Source organism: Bos grunniens, chromosome 17, assembly GCF_055505025.1.
Source record: "Bos grunniens cultivar Pamir isolate PY7600 chromosome 17, Bosgru_T2T1.0, whole genome shotgun sequence".
Lineage (NCBI taxonomy): Eukaryota > Metazoa > Chordata > Mammalia > Artiodactyla > Bovidae > Bos > Bos grunniens.
The window spans coordinates 52,086,791-52,108,518 of NC_141181.1; the positions used below are offsets into that span (position 1 = coordinate 52,086,791).

Sequence of the window (21,728 nt, forward strand, 5' to 3'; positions counted from 1 at the left end):
GAAACCTGAGGTTCAGAGAAGTTAAGCTCAAGGTCACAGGGTAAGGGCTCTATCACCTTCAGCTTCCCCACCCCTCTTCATCTCAATCCACGTACCAACTCGGCAATCCTACTTATAATCTGCTTCCTGCCCTGTGATGGTATCAACCTCTTTCTCACCTCCTCTTCAGGGTTTGATTTCACCATTGAGTATTTTTTCTATCTTCTGATATTTGCTTTCACTTATTATTTTCAAATTGCTGAGGATAACAGCAGGCTGTACAGAAAACATTGCTTAATAATTTAAATTTGGGGGAATAACTGAACCAAGAGTTGGAAGGCCCCTGGGAAGGCATCGGGAAACTGGGAAGTGAGCCGTGACTTCTCACTCTCATACCTGAACCCCCAGCAGGCACAGGAGTGACCTAATGGGTGAACGTGAATGGAATTGTGACCTCTCTGCCCCACCCCACTCACACTGAAAGGGTTGTCTGGATTACTTCTGCCTCAACCAGAAGTGGAGCATAGACTCGCCCCAAGAGGCAGATGGATGCCAGACCTTCTACTGGAGACTGTAGCTCGGGTCTGGGCCACCATTGCTTAGCTGAGAGGTGTCAGGCCTCAGCAGGGGTGGGTGACAGCCATCAAGGGCCACAGCAGAGCTTGCAAAGTGAAATAGAAGCCTATGGGCAGCATACAGATAACTGTTTAGTCGCTCAGTCATGTCCAACTCTTTGCGACCCTGTGGATGTATAGCCCACCAGGCTCCTCTGGCCATGGGAGTTCTCAGGCAAGAATACTGGAGTCGGTTGCCATTTCTTTAATACAAATACCAAAATGGGTCACACAGGAAACGTGAATTGCTAACCTTTAAAAATAATTAAATTTTAAGTAAAAATCTGGATTGTTGGTTTTTCCTTAAAAGAGCAGACCACGTGGGACCCTGAGGCCTGGTTTCCACGATGGAAACAAACAGCTACCGCTGAGCAGGCCATCTTCTCAGGAGGGTGGGCTTTCTCCAGTCTGCCACAGACCTCATGACTCCTTGGTCAACTGCTTGTCCCCTGGGCCAGGGCGTCCTCACATCCTGGTTTGCTGGGATGGTCCCAGTTTAGGCTTGTTGTCCGTGTTTGAGTATTAACAGCAACCTCTTCACTATATCATATGGTCACCTAGACATAATGCACAAGCCCACTCCACCGTACACACACATAGACAGACACACACACACACACACACCCCACCAAATTCATACCACCATATGTCAAGCACAGAACCCTGTTATAAAGTGATTTTATTAAATTGATTTGGACATACTGTAGGTCAAATAATATTTTCCAAAGATAACAATTATGGACTTTAAAGCTCGACATAAAATTAGTAGCTTCAAAAGTGTTAGTCATATTCCCCAGCAACAGCATGATAAAATAATTCAACTATGTAGAAATATAGAACTCTAGGACTAGCTGGAAACTCGGAAATCATTTAGCCTAATGTCCTCATTTTGTACGTGAGAAAACTAGACTCAAAGATTAAGCGATTTTGCCCAAGCTCACATACCTAATAGTAATAAAGCTAGAAATCAAACCAATTTTTCCTAAAACTAAAATTCTATTAATGATATTTCAACTGGCTCGCTATCAACTAAAAGTCTAGGCTTTTCTCTAATGCTCCACACTACTGTGACATGGTAGAGTGTTAAGACACTACAGTAAATCGTAGTCGAGGAATTCAGGCCTGGAAGGGGCTTTATCAAATAACTAAGCCAACCCTCTCTTCGCAAAAAGGAGGAAAATTATGTGAAGTGACTTCCCAAAGGCTTGTTAACAGAGCTATCCAGATGAAAATTCAGATGGTAACACATGTACCCCCCCCCCAATCCCATCTTCTACTTTCACCCACTCAGTTATATGCCCCTTTTAAATCTCCTTTATGCACTGAGGTTTTAGTTATACAAAAACCCCTTCCAGTCAAACAGAAGAACTTAATTCAAATATGAAGAGAAAATCAAGCTTTGTTTCGTATTTCGGTGACTATTTCGGGTAGTTCATTTTCCAACCTCTCAAGACAGTGGACAGACACTGCTAACCTGATCACCCAGTTCAGAGCTTTCAAAAAGCCTTAATTTCCCCCAAAGACTTCCTGAGCAAAAAGGACTACATGTGGGAAATCAACGAAAACAGGAATGAGGAGAGAAACAAAGTTCAAACTTAGTTGCTTTTTGTTGTCATTGGGGACTTTTGGTCTTCTAAACATTCCTGGAGTTCCTCCACATGAGTTTTTATTATCAATGTAGCCAAAAAAAAAAAAAAAAAGCGGCCTATAAACGTCAGGATACTGAGCGTTCAGCATCTCCCCCGCCCTGCTGCTCACTACACTCACCGGGCCACGCCTTCTGCTCCGCCCACTGCGCACCGCAAGGCCGACCCACCTGCGAAAGCTGGGCACCTGCGCTCCGCAGCCACCCCGGGCCACCCTCGCTGGCACAAAGGCCTCCCTGACCGCTATCTACTGCCGCCCCCCACCCTCACCCACCCCCCACGGCTCTAAATCATCACCCTAGGTTATTTTCTCCATAGCACTTAATCACTATCTCACACTACGTTATTTGTTTACTTGCTTATCATCTGTCTCCTCCACCAGAAGTCAACTCCACGAGAGTAGGGCCCTTGTCTGTCTTACTCAGTGGTATCCCCCGCAAGGGGCACAGTGCCTGGCACATAGGAGGTGTTCAATAAATACTTGTCCGATGAATGAAGAAAGAAAAGGAGAAGTTTACAGAGACATTCCTGCCTACAAAGGAATGGATATGTAATCTTACACATTATTGCCAAAAATTACAGAAACAGAAACTATTATTAGGGACGCCTCCTACCATCCACTTCTCCTACGGGAAAGTGGCTCCACGTGTTACTAAAGGAGCCCCAGAGGGCAGTTCTGGATGGAGAAAAGTCCTAACTCCGCTCACTTCCTCCTCCCTATTTACATTCAGCTATTTCCCCCCCCCCAAAAAAAAACAAAAAATATTCAAGTTAAAAATATGTGATGTAGCCACTAGAAAATTAAGTCTAACATAGTGACACAGTGATTAGCAGAATTCACAAAATTAAAGTTCAAGGGCGTGTATGCTTGCCAATGATTTTCTCTGATAGGCAAAGTGGCCATCATGAGTCACCTAAAACCTAAAATGAAACTTGATGCCATCTAGGAAGGGGTGGATATTTATGGGCATTTGGAGGATACACGGGTAAAGTGAGTGCAGAAGTAATGGGATACATGGACAGATATGGACAGGCTAAGCCAAGTGGTAACCTCTGAAGTACCAGAACACTACTTGGTGGGAGCTGGCCGTTTTCAGATGCATTTACCGGTATGCTGGGATCAAGAGGAGGAAGATCGTGAGTTCCTGAAATGGGGCAGTATCTGGGGTAACTTTTAGGTAAAGTGTAGACAGAAGGTGACTTAGGAGGCTGCACAACGACCATGGTTTCCTGTGTAGTTATTCCACCAGAATCCCAGGAAATGCACACCCACGACTGGGACCTCACAGCCTGCCCTGGGCACACACTCACAGGAGCTCCAGATTCACAAGTTGTGCAACACACTTGGCATGAATCCAAAAACTCACCCTCACACATGCCTCCTGGAAAACAATGTTCTGCTGGGTCCTGCTGTAAAAATTTCTTGGATCAATGTAGGTATTTACAGGGTTTTTCCTTCCTAGTGGCACTTATGGGTTTTAAGAATTTTTTTTTAAACTCTTAGCAAAACACTTTATATAACTGATATTTTGAGATGGTTTCTCTCCTTTGTGTGCACTCTCTGGTGGATGCAGAGGCTGGTGCTCTGACTGAAGGCCTTCCCACACTCATCACACTTAAAAGGTTTCTCCCCTGTGTGTACTCTCTGATGGATGCAGAGGCTTGAGCTCTGGCTGAAGGCCTTCCCACACCCACAGCACCTATAGGGCTTCTCCCCAGTGTGCACTCTCTGATGGATGCAGAGGCTGGAGCTCTGGCTGAAGGCCTTCCCACACTCATAGCATTTATAGGGCTTCTCTCCTGTGTGGACTCTCTGATGCATGCAGAGGCTGGAAGTGTGCCTGAAGGCCTTCCCACACTCTTCACATTTAAAGGGCTTCTCTCCGGTGTGCACTCTCTGATGCATGCAGAGGTTTGAACTATTGCTAAAGCCCCTTCCACACTCACTACAGACATAGGGTTTCTCACCTGTATGAACTCTCATGTGAATCTGCAGGTGTGAGCTCCAATTGAAGGCTTTGCCACACTCGTAACACTTATAGGGCTTCTCCACTGTGTGGATTTTCTTATGTCTGTTAAGTTTGGTCGTAGTACTAAAATCCTTACCGCAATCGTCACATTTATAGACCTTCTCTCCTGTGTGGTCTCGCCAATGAATGTGAAGTTCTGATATATGAAAGAAACCCTTGTCACACTTGTCACATTTATGGGGCTTCTCAGCAGTGTGAATCTTCTGATGCATAAAAAGATCTGCTCTCTCAGAGAAAAACTCCCTGCACATGGGGCACTTGTAGATCATGGTTCCTATTTGGTATCGTGATTCAGAGATTTCCTTACAATGACTACAGGCGGCTGTCTCAGAGTCTCTCATTTGGCCATGTTGGCGTTTATCTCAAGCTGGCTCTATGTGGGAGGTCTGAGGTCGGCCTAAGCTTTTCCCTGCCTGTCTTTCTATGGAAGGTTTCTTCCTGCATAGTGTTCCTCACTCAGTATTATTGATTATAAAGTGACATGTATATCCACATCAACTCTGGAACTCAATAACACAGCACTTTCTTTAAGATCCTGAGCTGTCAACATTCCAAGAGGCTGCCAAGGTGCAAACCTTTGTGCTTTTAAGCCCCTGGAATCTTCCTCTTGCGGAATAATCTCGTTCGTTTCACTTGCAGGGAAAGGCCTGCCCAGTGTCCCCTGCGGCCGAGGGCGCAATCCTGCGTGCTGGCCTCGGTCCCCAGGAGCCTCCCCGTGCAGAGTCACTATGGCATCCTGCCTCCTTCGCATCAGACGGGAGCCTCCCCAGAAGCCAGCACCATGGGCCCAGGCGTGTCAGTCCTCCGTGTGAGCCTCCCTGCACGGCTGTTGCTCTGGCAGTCTCCTGTAAGAGAAACGTAAACACACACACTGAGAACACCTTTCTCGTCCAGAAAACTGCTGTGGGTTCTATAATTAATTTCCAATAAGCGAGACAGTGGTGACACGGACCTTCTGTGATCTTGAGGAAGGAGCTCTCTCTTCCAGAGATGGGTCTCTTGGATTTGCAGGTCTGAAGAAGAGAATTTGTAGATATCATGCTCCCATTCACAGCCTAAGCACATAATCCAATTACAACCGCTGACTGTCATTATCTGAGCAACACCAAGGGCTAATATTATTGAAAAAGAGAAGAAATCCTCAGAAGACCTACATGTGAGTATGAGAAGCAGCTGTCTACACAAAGGAGCAAGAAGGAAACCCCCTCCACCTGGAACCTCAGAAGGAACAATGCTGCTGCTTCTGGAGCTGAAACAATACTGAGGAGCCCTCCAATCCAGAGAAAGTAAACACACGACATGTCGGCATCAAGAGTCATTCCCTCGCTTAACTGTCCCAATGGTTTCCTGATGTTCTTAGAATCCCAATCCTTAACCTAAAACCCAAGGTCCTGCATGGCCCTGCCCCACCCGCCCCAACCTCACACACAGCTGGGTGTGTCAGCTGCCCCTCTCCCCTCTTCCTCAAGAAGGCTCCTGGCTGAGACTCTATTTAAATCTCTTATTTGATTCCTTCAAAGTACAGTGAACTTGTAATTATCTAATTGTTCCTTGTTTTTTGTTCTGTCTCCTGTGCTAGAAAGTAAACGCCAGGAGGGAGGAACTTAGTACGTTGCTCACTTACTTACATTCTGGCCAAGCAGAGATGTTCAATCAATACCTACTGGATGCATCCACAGGGTACTTAATGACACCTCCTCTCTCCTGCAGACATGTCCTGCTTCATTCTGCTACAGCAGATAAAGGTATATTTTCCACTGCCTTATTACCAGACTTTTGATAACCAATATGGGACAAAATATACACCAAATAGACACAGAAGAAAATCCCCAAGTACTCCATCTGAAATCTTTTGAGATTTAGGATGCCTTAGCTACATTTTCATGTCCTGTATTATGCTCAGCAAGTGATAACTTCAGTTACTTAGTTAATGAAATAAACAGATCTTAGAATAACATTCTCAATAATATGTTCAATACAAAGACAGGCCACACAAGAGCTTGAGGAGGTTTCTTTAACATTAAAATCACAAAATAAGGGGACCTCCCCAGTGGTCCAGCAGTTAAGATTCCAAGCTTCCAATGCAAGGGATGCAGGTTCAATCCCTGGTCGGGGAATGAAGATCCTACATGCCAAGTAGCATGGCCAAAAAAAAAAAAAAAATTGCAAAATAAACGGTACTGTTTCCAGATGGAAGCGTCAAGATAATGTAATTCACCTAAACAACCAAGGTTTCAGCAAAAGAAAATATAATCAGTGTGTGAAAGATTATATATGCTTCTATCCTCTGATTAATCACATTTCTAGAGATCTATCCCAAGATATACTGGCAAAATAGGAGACGGCCAGTTTATTCACTCATGCGGTACCTGTCACAGCAAAACTGCAGGCAGCCCAAGGCCCACCCACTGGGGAGGCCTGAATCAACTATGGGGCTTCCTTACAGGGAACTACTGCTCAGCCATCAAAAAGAGGGAATGGGACGAGCACGATGTACTGACACAAGGAAGCCCAGGTGCTGGTGGTGGTGGTTTAGTCGCTAAGTCGTGTCCGACTCTTGTGACCCCATGGACTGTAGCCTGCCAGGCTCCTCTGTCCATGGGATTCTACAGGCAAGAATACTGGAGTGGGCTGCCATTCCCTTCTCCAGGCCCAGGTAATACTGCCTAGGGAAAAAAAAAAAAGGCACAGATTAATATATCCAACCTGCTACCTTTTGTGCAAAAAAGGAGGGGAATGTGAATTATTTACATATATCTTTACGTGATGTATACAAGTAAACATGGAGAAAGATAATATAAAATGAATTTTTTATTGAAGTATAATTTACAATGCTGTTAGTTTCAGGTGTACAACCAGTGATTCTGTTATACATCTAGATATATATCCCTTTTCAGATTATGGTTATTGCAAGATATTGAGTATAGCTCCCTGTGCTTGAGTTGAGTAGGTCCTTGCTGTCCTCTATTTTATATGTAGTAGTGTGCATATGTTAATCCCAAATGCCTATTTTATCTCCTCCACGCCTATTATCCGGTTTGGTAACAGTTAAGTTTGTTTTCTATATCTGAAAGTCTGTTTTTGTTTAATACAAAATGAATTTAAACAGGAGGAAGCAGAAAAGGATGAAGTAAAACTTCTCTGAATGTAACACTATGTTGTTTTGGCTTTGGAAACATATGTTTATATATTCAAAAAATGAAATTAAATAAACAAGAAAAGCAATTCCTAAAATTTTAAAACAAAATGAAGAAAGTGAACGTTAACTTTCCTGTTATCCACAAAAACCTTTTAAGTACAAGAGACTGAGTGTCCATACTTAGAGGGAAATTCTGTTGATAAATAAAGCTGCAAAGAACTTAAACTTCTTTCATAGTTTAACTGAGTTATAACAAATGTATGTTCATAAAGTAGAATAATGCAAATAACTCATTATGGTAATGTTGTTAGGAACCAAGATTTGAAGTGAAAGAAGTGAGATACTGACATAAAATCAAAATTAAGGAAAAAAATCTTATAATGTAAAATTTTATTTAGAAATATCAGTTTGAATTCACGTTTCCCTTCCTCTTTTTTTTCAGGGTATCCACCAAAAAGGCCTGTAAGCAATGATAACCAACAGCAGTGGTCCCTTCTCTCATGGAACCTTCTCCACCAAATGGCACAGGGAGCTTTGCAGAGTGGTTGGTCTCAAGGCCAGAGCAGCACTTTACACTGTGAGCCTTGGGACACCTTGTTACGCCAGAATGTAAGGAGTCATGCCAAAGAACACAGATGCCAACTTATGAATAGACTCCCACTGGCCAAAACTGGGACAACTGAGCATCAGAAGGAATGATGAATGTGATCCATTGAAACACACTAAATATACAAAATCCCCGAATTCACAGTAATGACAAGGGGTGGGGAGGCATGGAGAGAGGAAGAGAGGGACAGACAGAGACAGAGAGATAGACTCAAGGCACTAAACTGCAAGTTACAGAATACCAACTTTTACCTTTTTTGAAACTTGGTAATTAAAAGGAAAGAAAGTCTTCCTCTATAAACTCTTTCGAGAGAATGCAACAAGCCAGCTAGTAAATGTGCAACTGTAACGAAATGCATGATTCAGACCATGGCAAGAAATGAGTAAAAATAGCAGATGAAAGGCTGATCAAGAACTTCTTATACTTTTGAGGATCCCGCTATCAACCCCTGACCCCCTTATCATGTCAGAATACTTCAAGAGGAGCAAGTACACCCCCTGTCTCCTGGCCTGATGCCACAGGAACCACACAGGGTCACCTGAAACATTCTTGCCAAACACGCCTCCTGGACTCCTTTTTATTTGAGGGAACTAGGAGGGAGGACTAGGGAACTACCAGGATACAAGCAGAAAAATATCAAAATGTGAGCCCGTCCACAGGACAACTGCCCATTTCTTCAACAAGTAAATGGTATGGAAAAAGTTGGGGAGGGAGGGAGGGTGGACTTCCCTGATGGTCCAGTGGTTAAGACTGCACTTCCAATGCAGAGGGCTTGGGTTTGACCCCTGATCAGAGAACTAAGATCCCACATGCTACATGCCACGGCCAAAAAAAAAAAAAGTTGGGGTGGGAGCTGCTCTAGATTAAAGACACCTAAGATATAACAATCAAATGTAACTTAAGGATCTACCTTCTTAGGAATTTGATTTGTCAAATAAGCCAGCTGCTAAAACGGGACAACTGGGGAGATGCCCAGGGGACTAGGTATCAGATTACACAAGGAACCGGGCTCACTGCATGCGGTGTGATGATGCCTTTGCAGTTGTGTAAACCAATATCTGTATTTTTAGAGATGTATACTGAGGCTTGTAACAATGAAATGATGTCTGAGATATGTCTTAAAATGCTTGGGCTAAATAAAAATAACAGACAAAGCAAACGCGGGAGGACTGTTGTAACTGTTGAATCGAGGTGATAGATAAATAATGAATAAGACAGTCGATCTCTTCCTTTGTGTGTGTCTGTCATTTTTCAGGATAATAAAACTGGCCAACACTGGGATCTTCCTGCTCCTCTCGAAATGACAACCTGAACACTGCACAGAGGTGCACGTGAACTAAGCAGACGCAATCCTCCAATGGCTGTGACCTCGGCAGTCCATCCTGAGCGCGTGAGTGCGGGCGCCCTGCAGACGTCTCTGGAGCGAGGCGGGAGGCTGCCGGGGATGAGCAAGGGCCACGGGGAGCAGTGCTGCACTCGGCTCCTCCCTCCCTCACCAGCTCCTCAACCCGAACGCGGTGGTTCCCCTGGTGCCCTCCCTTGGAGGGGCAGCGGCCAGGGTCAGGGCATCCATCCAGACTGGCCTCAGAGAGACTGGCTCTGCTGGTGACATGAAACTCCTGCAGTCATTGTGTGTGACCTTCCACCAGAGCGCCTCTGGGCGGGGAAATCGGGTACTGCCGTGCCTTCCAGGTAAAAGGTCTGGGCACGGCTGTAAGTCTCAACGCACTGAGCGTAAGCCATATTCTGCAAGTAAAAGGCCAGGCAAAGAATCTCCAGACTTGCCATGTGACCAACGAGAGAAGGACAAACAGGCACCAAGGATCCCCACCGCAGCCTTTCCTAAAACAGCACCTATCTCACTGCCTCTTCACAGACAAAGGAGACGCAGACCAAGAGAGCAGGGAGGAATCACAGAATTCTGCACACCGCAAGGGCACGATGCTCCCAAGAATCTCTCCCGCGAAGCATGTTTGCTATCCAGTGTCCCGTAAGGGCTTTCACAGAGACAGTGTGTATGACTGGGGGCCACCTGGGAGACCCGAGGAGGAAGTGGGCTTGCAGCTGATGTCGCCAGGCACCACCACAGGCCACGTCCCGACTCTGCACGAGACCTCGGGGCACCATCAGCAAGTCTGTGCCTTCAACCTGTATGTGAGGAGACCTTTTCAAATAAGAAAGGTGCAGGCCGGCAGAGAAGTGAGAGGAAAAGGGTTTTAAGTAGCCCAACTGCCCCAAACCCCACCTTTCATGAAAAGGAGTTTCTTCCCTCCCTGAGGTCTGTCCATCAGGAGATTTGCCTCATGTCAACCGTGTGACACCAACACCACCTCATCAATACCTGTCCCCCAGGTCACTTAAAAGTAAGGGATCTAGGTGAATAAACAACCATGGCTGAAATGCAAGGAAGTTAAAAAACAAATGAGCCCTAAATACAAAGAAACTACGTCCTGAAAGAACAAAAGGTCTGGGCCCTAGCACGGGATAAGGGTCACCTGGAGACGGAGACGCAGGATTAATGGGCCATGAGGATGGGACTGTTGCCCTTGGAGGGCTGATTGGGCCACGTGCTCCCAAGTCTAGACACAGTTCAACCGGCGCTGTGACCAGGAGGCGGCACCGCTGCTGGACTGTGGGGTGAGGCCCGGAGTCTACCGCAGTGGCCCTGACCTTCCTTGCAGGCAGCACGCTTGTTTCCTACGGCATCAGGCTTGGGCCGGGGGAGGAGGCACAGGGTCTGTCATTTCTCTTGAAGTTTTGCTAACAATGGTTAGTGGGCTCCAGGGTGGTAGAGGAGCCCACTCTGGTCCTACCCGCAGGGGGCAAAGGTCAAGAGGCAGGTACAGAGTCGGGACACTGATTTTCTCTCCAAATTTCAGCCTGAATTTGTTGAAGAACTCAAAGGTAACAGTCCCTCTGCCCTGGGAAGAAGCTCATGAGGCTGTGCTGGGGAGGGAAGCCTGGATGTGGACTTTGAAACAGGATTATTTAAACACACTTCTGTGTGTGTCTTTCATATATTACTGTCTTTTACACAGCTATCCCCAAAATATAATTCTACATAGGATAAAACAGTGAACTCATTTTTCATGGATTTCTTGTTAAAACGATCCAGTGGTTACAGAACAGAAGGACCCAGGCTCCACAAGGCAGGGGCTGGAGACAAGAGGGAGTGAGTGAGACACTGAGAGTGAGCACCCCACAGGGCTGGGTACTGGGCCAGCAGCAGGCACCAGTGCGGCCGTGTTCAGAGGACAGCCAGCTCCCCAACAGACGAGTGGATGCTCCAGAACGCTGACTCAGACCTAGACACACTCCGCACAGGCTGGCTGTGAAATCAAGACCAACCCCCCGATTGAGTATGACAGAAAGCCATGCACACCTGTCAAGGAGCTGGCAGACAGAAGCCTCGCCCTCAGACCCCACAGCAAACCGGCTGCCGTGGTGCACCATGTCGCAGGTCTGTCTACAGTGCCGTGGCTCCTATCATGCATTAAGTACAGATAACCCCGCTCTACAGTAGCTGCCTCTAATAGCCCAGTCAAAGCTACGTCAACAGAAATCAAACTAATTTTCTATCCAGAACCAGGCCTGTCAGAACATACGGGCTTATGGTTCTGACATTCAGAGGGACAAGGGCATCCTTCCTAGAAAAGATAAAAATGAATAAAAAAAGAATTGGAAGGAAGACATTCCGATGCCTCCAGCATCAACCAAGGCTCCTACTACCAATGGCAGTGGGCTGCACCAGCCACATGACTCATCTCCTCCCCACGTGCAGAGCAGGCAATTGTGTCCCAGGGCCTGGAGAAGGTTCTCAGAGATGATCAAAGGGCTGTAGCTCAGATGAGGATGACTCAGACTAGTCAGGGTGAAAGAATCCCAATCAACTCCCAGTCTCTTAATTATTGGGAAGTGTTTTACAGGAAGATCCCAGTGTTCCCAGTTGCCCTAACACGTGTTGGTTCATGCCATGCTGTTGAGTGTTTGATATCTAAGTGATACTCAACAGAATCCAGCCCACCCAGAAGCAGGCCCAGAAGAAAGGTGTCCCTGATGCCAACAGTCCTGGAAACTGAACTCAGACGCAGGATCAGCCTGTGCGAGAGTGCAGGCACACGTTCCACAAACACTCAGCCCCCAGTACTTGTCCGGCAGTGGGCTGCCCTCTGGAAGATCCTGTGATGAACAACACAGCCGTGGCTTCTGCCTTTGTGTGGTTGACAGTCTAGCAGGGGAGGCAACGATCCCAGTGCTGTGCGAGTGGTGCTGTGGCTGAGCAAGGCCCTGGGGACACAGCTACACACCTGAGGGGCAACCCAACTGGTTTCACATCACAAGGAAGACATCCAGTAAACTCTACTTTTAAACTGAAACCAAAAGGAGGAACCCTTTTGGAGGAACTCCCCCTGGGGAAGGTGTGTCTAGAGACAGCCAGGATGACAGTCCTAGGAGCGCACTTCAGCACATGGGAGGCAGAAGGGCGGGCGGGGCGGGGGGTGGGCAACTCTGCCCCCCTCTCAGCTCTACCAGATTATGGTTTCCTGTGTGATGGGAAAGGGCGCTTTCTTAGGATAAAACTCTAGGATTTGAAATTGAGGGGAGTGCGCAGCAATAGGCAATAATGTTCTGTCTGGAAACAGGAAGGAAGGCTTTCTAATTCACATGTAACTTCTGCCATGGCCACATGGCCTCTGATGCCATAGGAATCTGTCCCTAGAGCCTGGACAGTGAGGGAGCGAGGCTCCTTGCTGCAGGACTGAGACAAAGCTGGCCTAGTGTGGAGCGTACACACCTCCACTCACCCGTCCCCGCCACGTCCCTTTCCACAGCAGCCGTGACTTTAATGTCCCCCCAGATAACCACAAACCCTGCCAGGGAATCATCTGCTAGCGAGTCTTAAGACTGTACAACCTCTAGCGGGCCAAGACTATGAAGAAGCTCCAGCCTCTTATCCTCATCACCAAGAAAACATTTCAGAAAGAAGAAAGATTACACTCTTCTATAGACATCAAAGCCTGTGAAACCTACCACCCATCCGATAGCCTAGTCCTGAGAGCGAGAGTCTCCGTGCAGTCCCAGCCCCGTGGCCCCAGCAGCCCTCACTCCTTCACACTCAGCCCACTGAAAGCCGCATCTCCCCCAAGAATGGCACTTTCTGCCCTTTGTCATTCTGCAAAACACACACTTCACAGCTCTCCCACTTATTCACAGTGTGACTTTAAGCAAGTCATTTAAGCCTAAGACTCAAAGACCTTGAACGTAGAAGAGAAATGATACTCACACCTCTAACTCTCGGGGCTGTTACAAACATGAAATGAGACTGTGCACGAGCCCAGGCTCCATGTGCACGCCCCTCTGATCTTTCCTCAGCTTGCTGCATGTCGGGAAGGCTTGCCGTTCACTGGAGGGCAGCTTCAGGAGCCTGCAGTGCTCGCCCAGTGGCCGGTCACCTCCCTGCGTCCGTTCCCTCTCCGGACCATGTGCTCATCCCTATTCTGGATCACCTCTCCCTGTCGATGCAGCACTGAGGAGCCAATAACTCAGTGCTCTATCTTCCCAGGGTGAAAGCCAAGTCCCCAGATCTTTCTCTTGAGTTGGGGAAAATGCTCATCAATACTGGCTGTAGAATGACAAAGAAACTCTTTTCCCTAAAAATTCCTCTTGTATTCAATTTCGTAGCTCAGAATAAGGCTTGGTCACAGTATCCATCTCTTTCCTTCCCCCTTTCTCTGTGTCTCTGCTATCCACAGAGATGTTAAAAGTGTGCTCTAAAATATGCCCTGCACATTCTGCTTTCTTCACTCACTCCAGGTTTAAGGCTCCTCCTCCAACACACTAAGCCAAGAGCCTGACAAACAGCCTGGTTCATCTTACAATCATGCTCCAGCGACAGGCAAGAGGTCAGTTGTCTTCAGGGTTGGGTAGGGAATAGAACCATGTGCTCTTGTTCACTTGAAGACATCAGGGGTGAGTGGGCCCCTCCCACCTACTCCCCCTTAAAAACATTCACTCCTACAAATATAGTGTCATCGGGCTGAAAGTGGTCCACCAGCTACAAGCTGAGTCTCTTGCAAAAAACCCAACCCATGAGCACGGGACACCAAACAGCCATCCAACCCTGGGAGGCTCAGCTCTTTACAGCTGCTGTCCTAGACCAGCAGTTTTCAAAACCAAGACTCTTGAGGATTCCACACCCTTACAAAACAAGATCAAAATGAGTTTCAAGATAATACTAAAACGCTGCTTGCTTTTTTTCACCGTGCTGACATTTGCCTGGAGGATGCAAATGCACTGGCTGGCCAACGTGCCCACTCCTTAGGCTCCTCACACAAAACCCTGTGGCAAAGGCACCAGTAGTTGAAAGATTCTTCACCTCCAGGGGCTCACAGTAAAAAAAAAAAAAAAAAAGTTCCAATTAAGAATATCCTTGAAGAAGCAATAAAAAATAATTCTTTAAATCTAGACCCTTTTATTATAACATTTACATTAAACATATCATGTTCATTATTTATATTGATATGAAATACACACACATATATTTTAATGTATATTTATCATATTCCTGGTTAAAATGGAACCACATCAGGTCACGTACCCAAGCACAGTGTTGTCTCAAGGAAGAACGCTTGTCTAACTGTCTGAGCTGCAAACTCAACTGGCATCTTCTCGACTGAACGTCATTTTTACTTGAGTGACTACACACTTGCTCTGCAGACTGGGTGCAGACGTCTCAGATAACAGGAAACTGATGGCATTTATTGCCAACTGTCAAATCTGAGCTTTCTAATGAAAACTAGAATCTGGGAAAACTCCTGTCTGTCACCATGGGCTCTCTAGTTTCCTGAGACTTGAAGACTGTCCTGATGAAAACGACAGTAACACTAACCATGAGTTTCCTGATATTATACATAATGAAATGTATGAACATTTTCAGCCTCTGCAAAAAGTGAACTGATGTTGTCCAAACGACCCATGTGTCAGGTAATGCATCATCGTGGGTAAAACAGCTACTCAAAGTTCAGGAAGAGACCAGGAATTTTACCACAGGATTTCAGATTGCACACTGCAAATAATCTGCAGGAAACCACCACTTGTCAAGTTTGGTATCAGGTCACAAAGGAACTCACAAGTACCTGAAAAGGCTACTGAAACCCCCTTTTCAGTTCCTTTGTTTGTGAAGCTGGATGTCTTCACCTACTTCAGCTAAAACAACATATTGCAAGAGATTGAGCACAGAAGCGGACATAAATATTTATACCACTCTTCCTACTAAATGTTGTTTTAGAAATGCATTATTTTCACAAAAATGTAATCTGTGTTAATGTGTAATGAGTTTGTCATTATTTTTAAATTAATACTTTTGTAAAATTTTAGTCTTCATTTCTATTAAAGTATCGATGCCTATAATCCACATAGACAGAAAGCCCTTTGAGGTCCTTAATAACACTTTTTAAAGTGTAAAAAGATCCAAAGCCCAAAAAGGGATTGAGATTCTATCTCAAACTCACTTTTTTTAAAGCTCAAAGTATGGGAACAAACTGTAAGATGAACAATTAATTGTAGTCAGTCATTTCCATCATTAGCCATCATTATCCTGGATGTAAGATACTATAGAGGTAATGATACTCCTCTAAAGTAACCCCAAAGTCAAGTTTTGTCCATAAGAAAACTGAAAAAATAAACACTACAAGAAATAATTCTCTACCCAGAGAGACGCTTTTTAAAGGATTCAGAAATTATCCCATCAGGCAGCAACCCCTGATGTGTTCCTCTAAGACCTTGATCTCTGGCCCAAAGGCCTTGTGATTTTTTATTATCTTACACGGTTCCCCCTGGACATGCCAGATGCTGCTGTTAGTGAAGAGAGAACATGGAACCTGTCCCCAGCGTGGCTAGAAACTCCCAGCCATGAGGAAGTTCCAGAAGTCAACTAGCTCAGACATTACTCGGGCCGCAGTACTACACCAAGGTACCTCTACTTGGCCCTTTTCTACAAGTCTTGGAACAAAAGATAAATGGAAAGGCGGTTCAGGTGCCTGCATACTGCCGAGGAACAGGGCTAAGAAGTTCAAGGCCACCCCTCTCTGCATGCCACAGAGATCTGGGCAGACAGCAGAGGCAGCGTCTATCTCCTCACTGACCCCACTACACCTTCAGAAAATTCCAGTCTAAACTACACATCACACAAGGTAGTGTCAACCTAGATACTCAACTCCACGGGCCCAATCCACTCACCTCTGCTCAGGTATCTACCTGAGAATAACTTAAGCAAGCAGTCACTCATCACTCATTCATCAGGACTGTGAATGCCACATTCATTCTATTTTGCTTCTATGTCACCATCGATCCCTGAACAGAAGACACAGCAGCCTGGAAGACACCCATGCTGGCTGCCCAGGGCAGGCTCATGTCCCCAGAAAGCCTTTCCAATTTCCCACACTTTTCCCAGTACCTCACTCCTAAGCTACCAAGGCCACTTTTCCTCATGCTGGTCCCTCTGCACATACCCTGGGCTGCCTCAATGGCAACAGGTCACAGGAAGCCCCACCTCGTAAGGTCCTAGACCTCTCACCTTGGGGCTGGCTTCCCCTAACACTCTACAGAAGCCACTAAGGCCTCCACCTGGTTTGCTCCCCGCATGTCTTCACCTGCCCTTGCTGACAAATCCCCCGCTCCAAGGCCCAACCGCCAGGCCACTCTTCTGAGGTGGTGCTCTCACTCACACAGGTGAACGTAGGCTTCCTCGTCTTTCCAGGCTAACTTCAGCTGAGAGCGGAGCTTCACTTACCATGATTTACGCGCACATCTCTCTCCTGGGCCTAAATGTCCTGTGGTCAAATCCCTCTACAGCCTCAGAACGCGGGCCGGGCTTCTATCCACCCCGGGGCCCGTGCAGGTGCTTACACACTGCACCTTGTCACTGGAGCGCCATGACCTCGGAGCAGGGCTCCTGAACTAGTCTGTCAGTCCCTGGCCACTGGCTGCCGGTGGTGCGGCATCTACTCAGCAGCATGCATGCCCTCACCTGTATTCCCACACTCCCGACCAGGAGCAGCACTTCCTGAATACACCACTGATCATCAGTAGCCTGAGTAATGTAGAAGGACAGTTTCCCCCGGGGGTAGTGAGGTCAACTTTTCAGATCAGTCAAAGGAGTTTCTGATTGAGCAGGAGTCTCCAACTCAACTTCAACAATAACAGTGGATTTCAGGACACTTTGGATGCCCTCCTCCTGCTTCGCTCCCTCCAGTTGGTGAGAAAAGACTCTGATCCAGTATGAGTCCTGAGCACTAGAGGAGAACCCCGACGCTGGTGCCCTTCAGTCACTTGGCCAGGATCTCCCAGGGAGGCCACTCTTTCCCTACCCCACCCACCTTTCCTACTTGGGGCCCCAGGTGTGTGGGCTCCTCTGTCCCCACCCACTATTCCTGCCCACAAGTCCCAAAGCCCTACACACTGAAAGTTCTAGGTTCCCTGCCCTCACCCTTAACAAAGTCCAGTGGCCAAGGACGTGAGCTCTGGGTTTTACTGAGCTGTAGGGAGAGAGCCGCTTTCTCTCTGTCCTTGGGATGACTGTTCTTCGTGTGACTTGGCCTAATGACTCCTAATGGAAAAAAGATAAAAGACAAAAGAAACCATGCCAGATTTTTCTTTAACCAGAAATTATCTAAGAGACTATGAAATGAGGTCTGGAGAAGGGCAACAAGTATGCAGGGAGTGATACCAAGTTTTCTTCTGAGTCTGCAAAGAACAACTGCCTGCCTGTGTGATTTCGGTGATAGAGCATGACACAGGGACACACTCCTCCACTCCCCTCCAGCCAAGTCCTCCCACAAAAATGACCTACAAAGAGACACACAGCAGGGTGTGGGCCTGGTGCTGCCATTCGCTATGTGACCCTGGCTGATCTCAGACTGATCTGTAAAAATATGGATAATAATGTCTACAACACTCAGCTGTGATAATTAAAGAAGATACTAAGTGTGAAAGTACTTATCAGGGTGCCCGCAGCCTCACTGAAGCCAAATAAATATGAGTTTCCTTATTTCCCTTATTTTAATTAATGCATGACACATGCATTCATTTGCCAAGAATGTCATTTCACAGGCAGAGGCTTCCCGAGCCCCGGCGGTGCCTCTCCCTGTAATTAGGGTTCCTCCTCTGCTCAGAGTCAAACGCTGCTTTCTCACCCTCGCATCTGTCTCCTGCGTCTCCCAGCACTCTTCACTCTTGACCCTCTATTCAAAGGATCGTTTTAAAATACACCTGACTGCAGTGACATCTCCTCTCACTCTGAGCTGCCCACCTCTTTCCTGCTCTTGAACACTGTACACAGAAATGAACGCGGGATGGGACAGAGTGTGACTTGCTTCAGTTATGTATCACCTGAGCACCACATACAAGGCTCAAGTTCATCTTATCTATCTGGTAAATGTGTAAACATCTCTATACATTAGGAATCATAATAATTTGGTGGGTGGAACACTGGGTTTGCATGCGGTCCTAAGTTCAAATTCCTGATCCGTCACTGAACAGCTGTGTGACCACAGGTCACTTACTCATCCACGAAATGGATGGTTAAGACCTGGCATTAGTCATTCCGATGCTCACCCTCACTCATATCGTGCGGCTTAGAGGCCTCAACTTCATTAGCCCTTGAGAAGGAGCAGTACTGAGGGGGCACTGCAACAAAACCTTGCCAGGACACAATGAGGACACTCAGTGCCCGAAAGGGCCCAGATAAGTAAAAGGAGAAACACAGCCTGGACCCAGGGGACCTCGAGAGAAATGAAAAGTGGATTTTTAACAGGCCTGTCTCGAGTGCCACTTGGACTAGGAGTGCCACAGCAGTTGGCAAGTCAAAAAGTTTACAGATTTGGGATTCTAATTTTTAATTGTTAAAAAAAAAAAAAACATAATAAAACATACCATTGTTACCATTTTTCAATGTAGAGTCCACGGCAGTGTTAAGTATGTGCATGTTAGCGTGAAACATCTCCAGAACCTTTCCATCTTGTAAAACTGAAACTCTGTGCCCATTGAACAACTCCCCCTTCCATTCTACTCTGTTCCTATGAATTTGCCTACTTTAACTGTCTCAGATTCTGGCTACTTTTACACCTGGGTCACTACTTGTAACTTGTTTTATTTGGGAAACCAAGGTGAGTGTGATTGGGGGAGACAGGTCTGTGGAACAGGCTCCCTCAGAAACTCGAACCTTGAAGGCAGCTCACGGCTTAGCTGTTGCCACAATCCCAGGCTGGATGCCCTCTGGCAGCCAGAATTCAGGATTAGCACGGCTAGAGATGCATCACCACCCCACTCTCAAAAAGGGCCTAGGAACAGTGACAACAAACAGCACAGAGCTTCAACACTCAGGCTTTCGACTTGGGAAGACTGACACCTGAGGGGGATCAGTTTCCCTGTAGAAACATGTGCTAGCAGACGACTACCAAATGTGGCCAGTGGCCTCAGTAACACTCCTCAACCCCGAGTACTCTAGGCAGAAATGAGCACAGGACCGAACTGGAAACACAACACACCTGAACACTTCATCATTAGCTAGGCCCGTGAAGCCCATTCCTGATGTGGCATTTCACAGTGGGACTACATCACATGGAGACCTTTTTCCTCTGTTAGTGGAAACCTTGAACTTGAGACTAAAGTCAGCATGGAAAGAACAGGAATTCACATAAACCGAGGCCTGATCTCTGGTCTGACCACTCACAATGAAGAAGGCTGGCTGGGGACACCCAAGTCAGCATCAGAGAGAAAGGAGACAGACAGGGACAGCGTAGAGAGAAAATCCTTTGCCGCCGTGCCCAGGCAGACTCGCCCAGGCTTCCAAACAGGACTGGAGCTGGCGATCAATCCAGTGCCCAGAGAAAGGGAGGGGAGTGAGCTGGTCAGGAGCAGCCCCTGCCTTCCCACCCAGGCCGTGCAGAGTCAAGAAGAGAAAGACACCACACCTCCCCCTGGGCTTAACCTTCTCACCAGGTATAGTAACTACACCCACTAGGACAGAGGCCACTGAAACTCCTTTACCTCACCCAGTCAGTGCTCCTCGTGTGGCTGGGAAGTGAAGTCAGGGCTGGGAGTGGCCTAGAGCTGAGAATTCAGTCTCTGACAGTGAAGGGGAAAGACAAGAAGCCACATGCCCCAGGCCAACAGCTACCAAGACAGGGCTCTCCTTCCTTCTGCTGCCCAGCTGTGCGTGTCAAGGACATAAAGTTTTCTCATGAATGTGAACCACAGCAATTCAGACTATGGGTTCAACTGGAATATTTTGGATTTCAACAATGACCAAATGAAGAGGAACAAATACTTGTCCTATGTAAAATACATGTTGTCTTCTTGAGTTGAGCTGAAGAAGGAAAAAAAATTATTTAAAAATGATCACAAATCCACAGGTTCAAAAGAAAATGAAGGAAAAAATGCTTATGCTGGAAATGTGATGCTCTCAGAATTATGTGTGCACAGAGACTAATGTAACATCCTGCCCAAGGTAAGAAGACTTTCAGGAACTCATATTTAATAAGAAAGCTGATATTCAGCTTCAACAAGAAAACACCAGAAACACACAGAGTAACAAACTCAGCTCAAAAGCACGTTGTGGTATCTCAATGAAGGCAGGGACAATGGGAAAGATAACCAGGAGACCATCAGCCCAGAAACCAGGTTTCTGATCCAGAGGCCTTCGGGACAGCAGAGGTAAGTGGAGCAGGCAAAGGAAAGTTTTAATAACTAATGGCTCACATGAAATTGAGAAAATTAGAGTCCAGAGGTACAAAAAGGAACCCCAGATGGGACAAGGATGCTTCTGCTGACTTCAGAGTTAAGCAAGGCTGCTTAAGGTCTACAGAAGTCAAAGCCAGATCCAGGCAAGAGTGTAAGAAAAACCATGAGTCAGGGAAAGTTGCTTCCTCATTGAGCCCTAAAGGGAACATGCTTAGAAAGAACTCCAAAGACATTTTGGATTGTCTTTAGAAATAGTTGAGGGTGATTCTCCATCTACAGAAATGGTGAAAAAAGGGCAACACTTACCACAGTGACAGAAGTCAAAACCCCCAAGACATTCCAGAGGAAGAGGCAGGGCCCACAGTGGCTGAAGGGCAACAAGAGCCTCAGGATCCTGCAGGGTCAGAGACATGCGGAGAGAAAAGGAAAAGGCGTGTATCAGGGATGACTGAGGATCGCCAAGCTTTTCAAAGAACTGGGTATTCTAAATACGGGTCCCAGCTGACCCTCTTATAACCAGGACTCATTCTAAAATGTGAAATGCAAGGCATGCAGGGCCAAACAGAGGATGAAAAAATCCGAGAAACTCTATAAAGGAAAAGCCAGGCATGGCTACACAACTTCACTTCAAGACACAGGAATCCTAGTATCATAAATAGCCTCTTGTTAGGAATTTACCCACACTGAGTTCTAGGTTCGTATTAGAGACCAAATAACTGACTGGGATTGGCTGGAATCTTCAAGAGTCTTAATCAGTATGTGAATCAATACTGTTTTTCTCACTTATTTTCCAGGTGAGAGGGTGCTGAAGAAGTAGGGACTGAAGGCGGGTTGAGCCGGTTCATATCTTGGTTTTACCACATGCTGGCTGTGCAGCTTTCACCTCAGAGGTTAAGAATGGGATTAAAGAAGATAAGAAAAAGCACCTGACCTTGTAAGGGACCATTATAAGGTAGTTTGAGGATTAAATAA

At 46.5% G+C, this 21,728-nt stretch overlaps 2 protein-coding genes across 2 annotated transcripts in view; both read right to left on the reverse strand.

Annotated features, from left to right (window-relative positions):
• Positions 1-1,254: 1,254 nt before the first annotated feature.
• On the reverse strand, positions 1,255-4,610 carry ZNF664 (zinc finger protein 664). The gene has a single exon (XM_086347329.1). The coding sequence runs from the start codon at positions 4,608-4,610 to the stop codon at positions 3,753-3,755; it is 858 nt and encodes a 285-aa protein (XP_086203455.1). The 3' UTR covers positions 1,255-3,752.
• Positions 1,255-21,728, reverse strand: part of LOC147355339 (uncharacterized) — a 36,064-nt gene continuing 15,590 nt past the window's right edge. The window contains exons 3-5 of the mRNA XM_086347330.1: positions 21,063-21,150; positions 5,222-5,282; positions 1,255-5,114 (exon numbers count right to left, since the gene is read on the reverse strand). Of these exons, the coding sequence (XP_086203456.1) occupies positions 5,020-5,114; positions 5,222-5,282; positions 21,063-21,150 (244 nt within the window). The 3' untranslated portion in view covers positions 1,255-5,019. The remainder of the gene's footprint in view (positions 5,115-5,221; positions 5,283-21,062; positions 21,151-21,728) is intronic.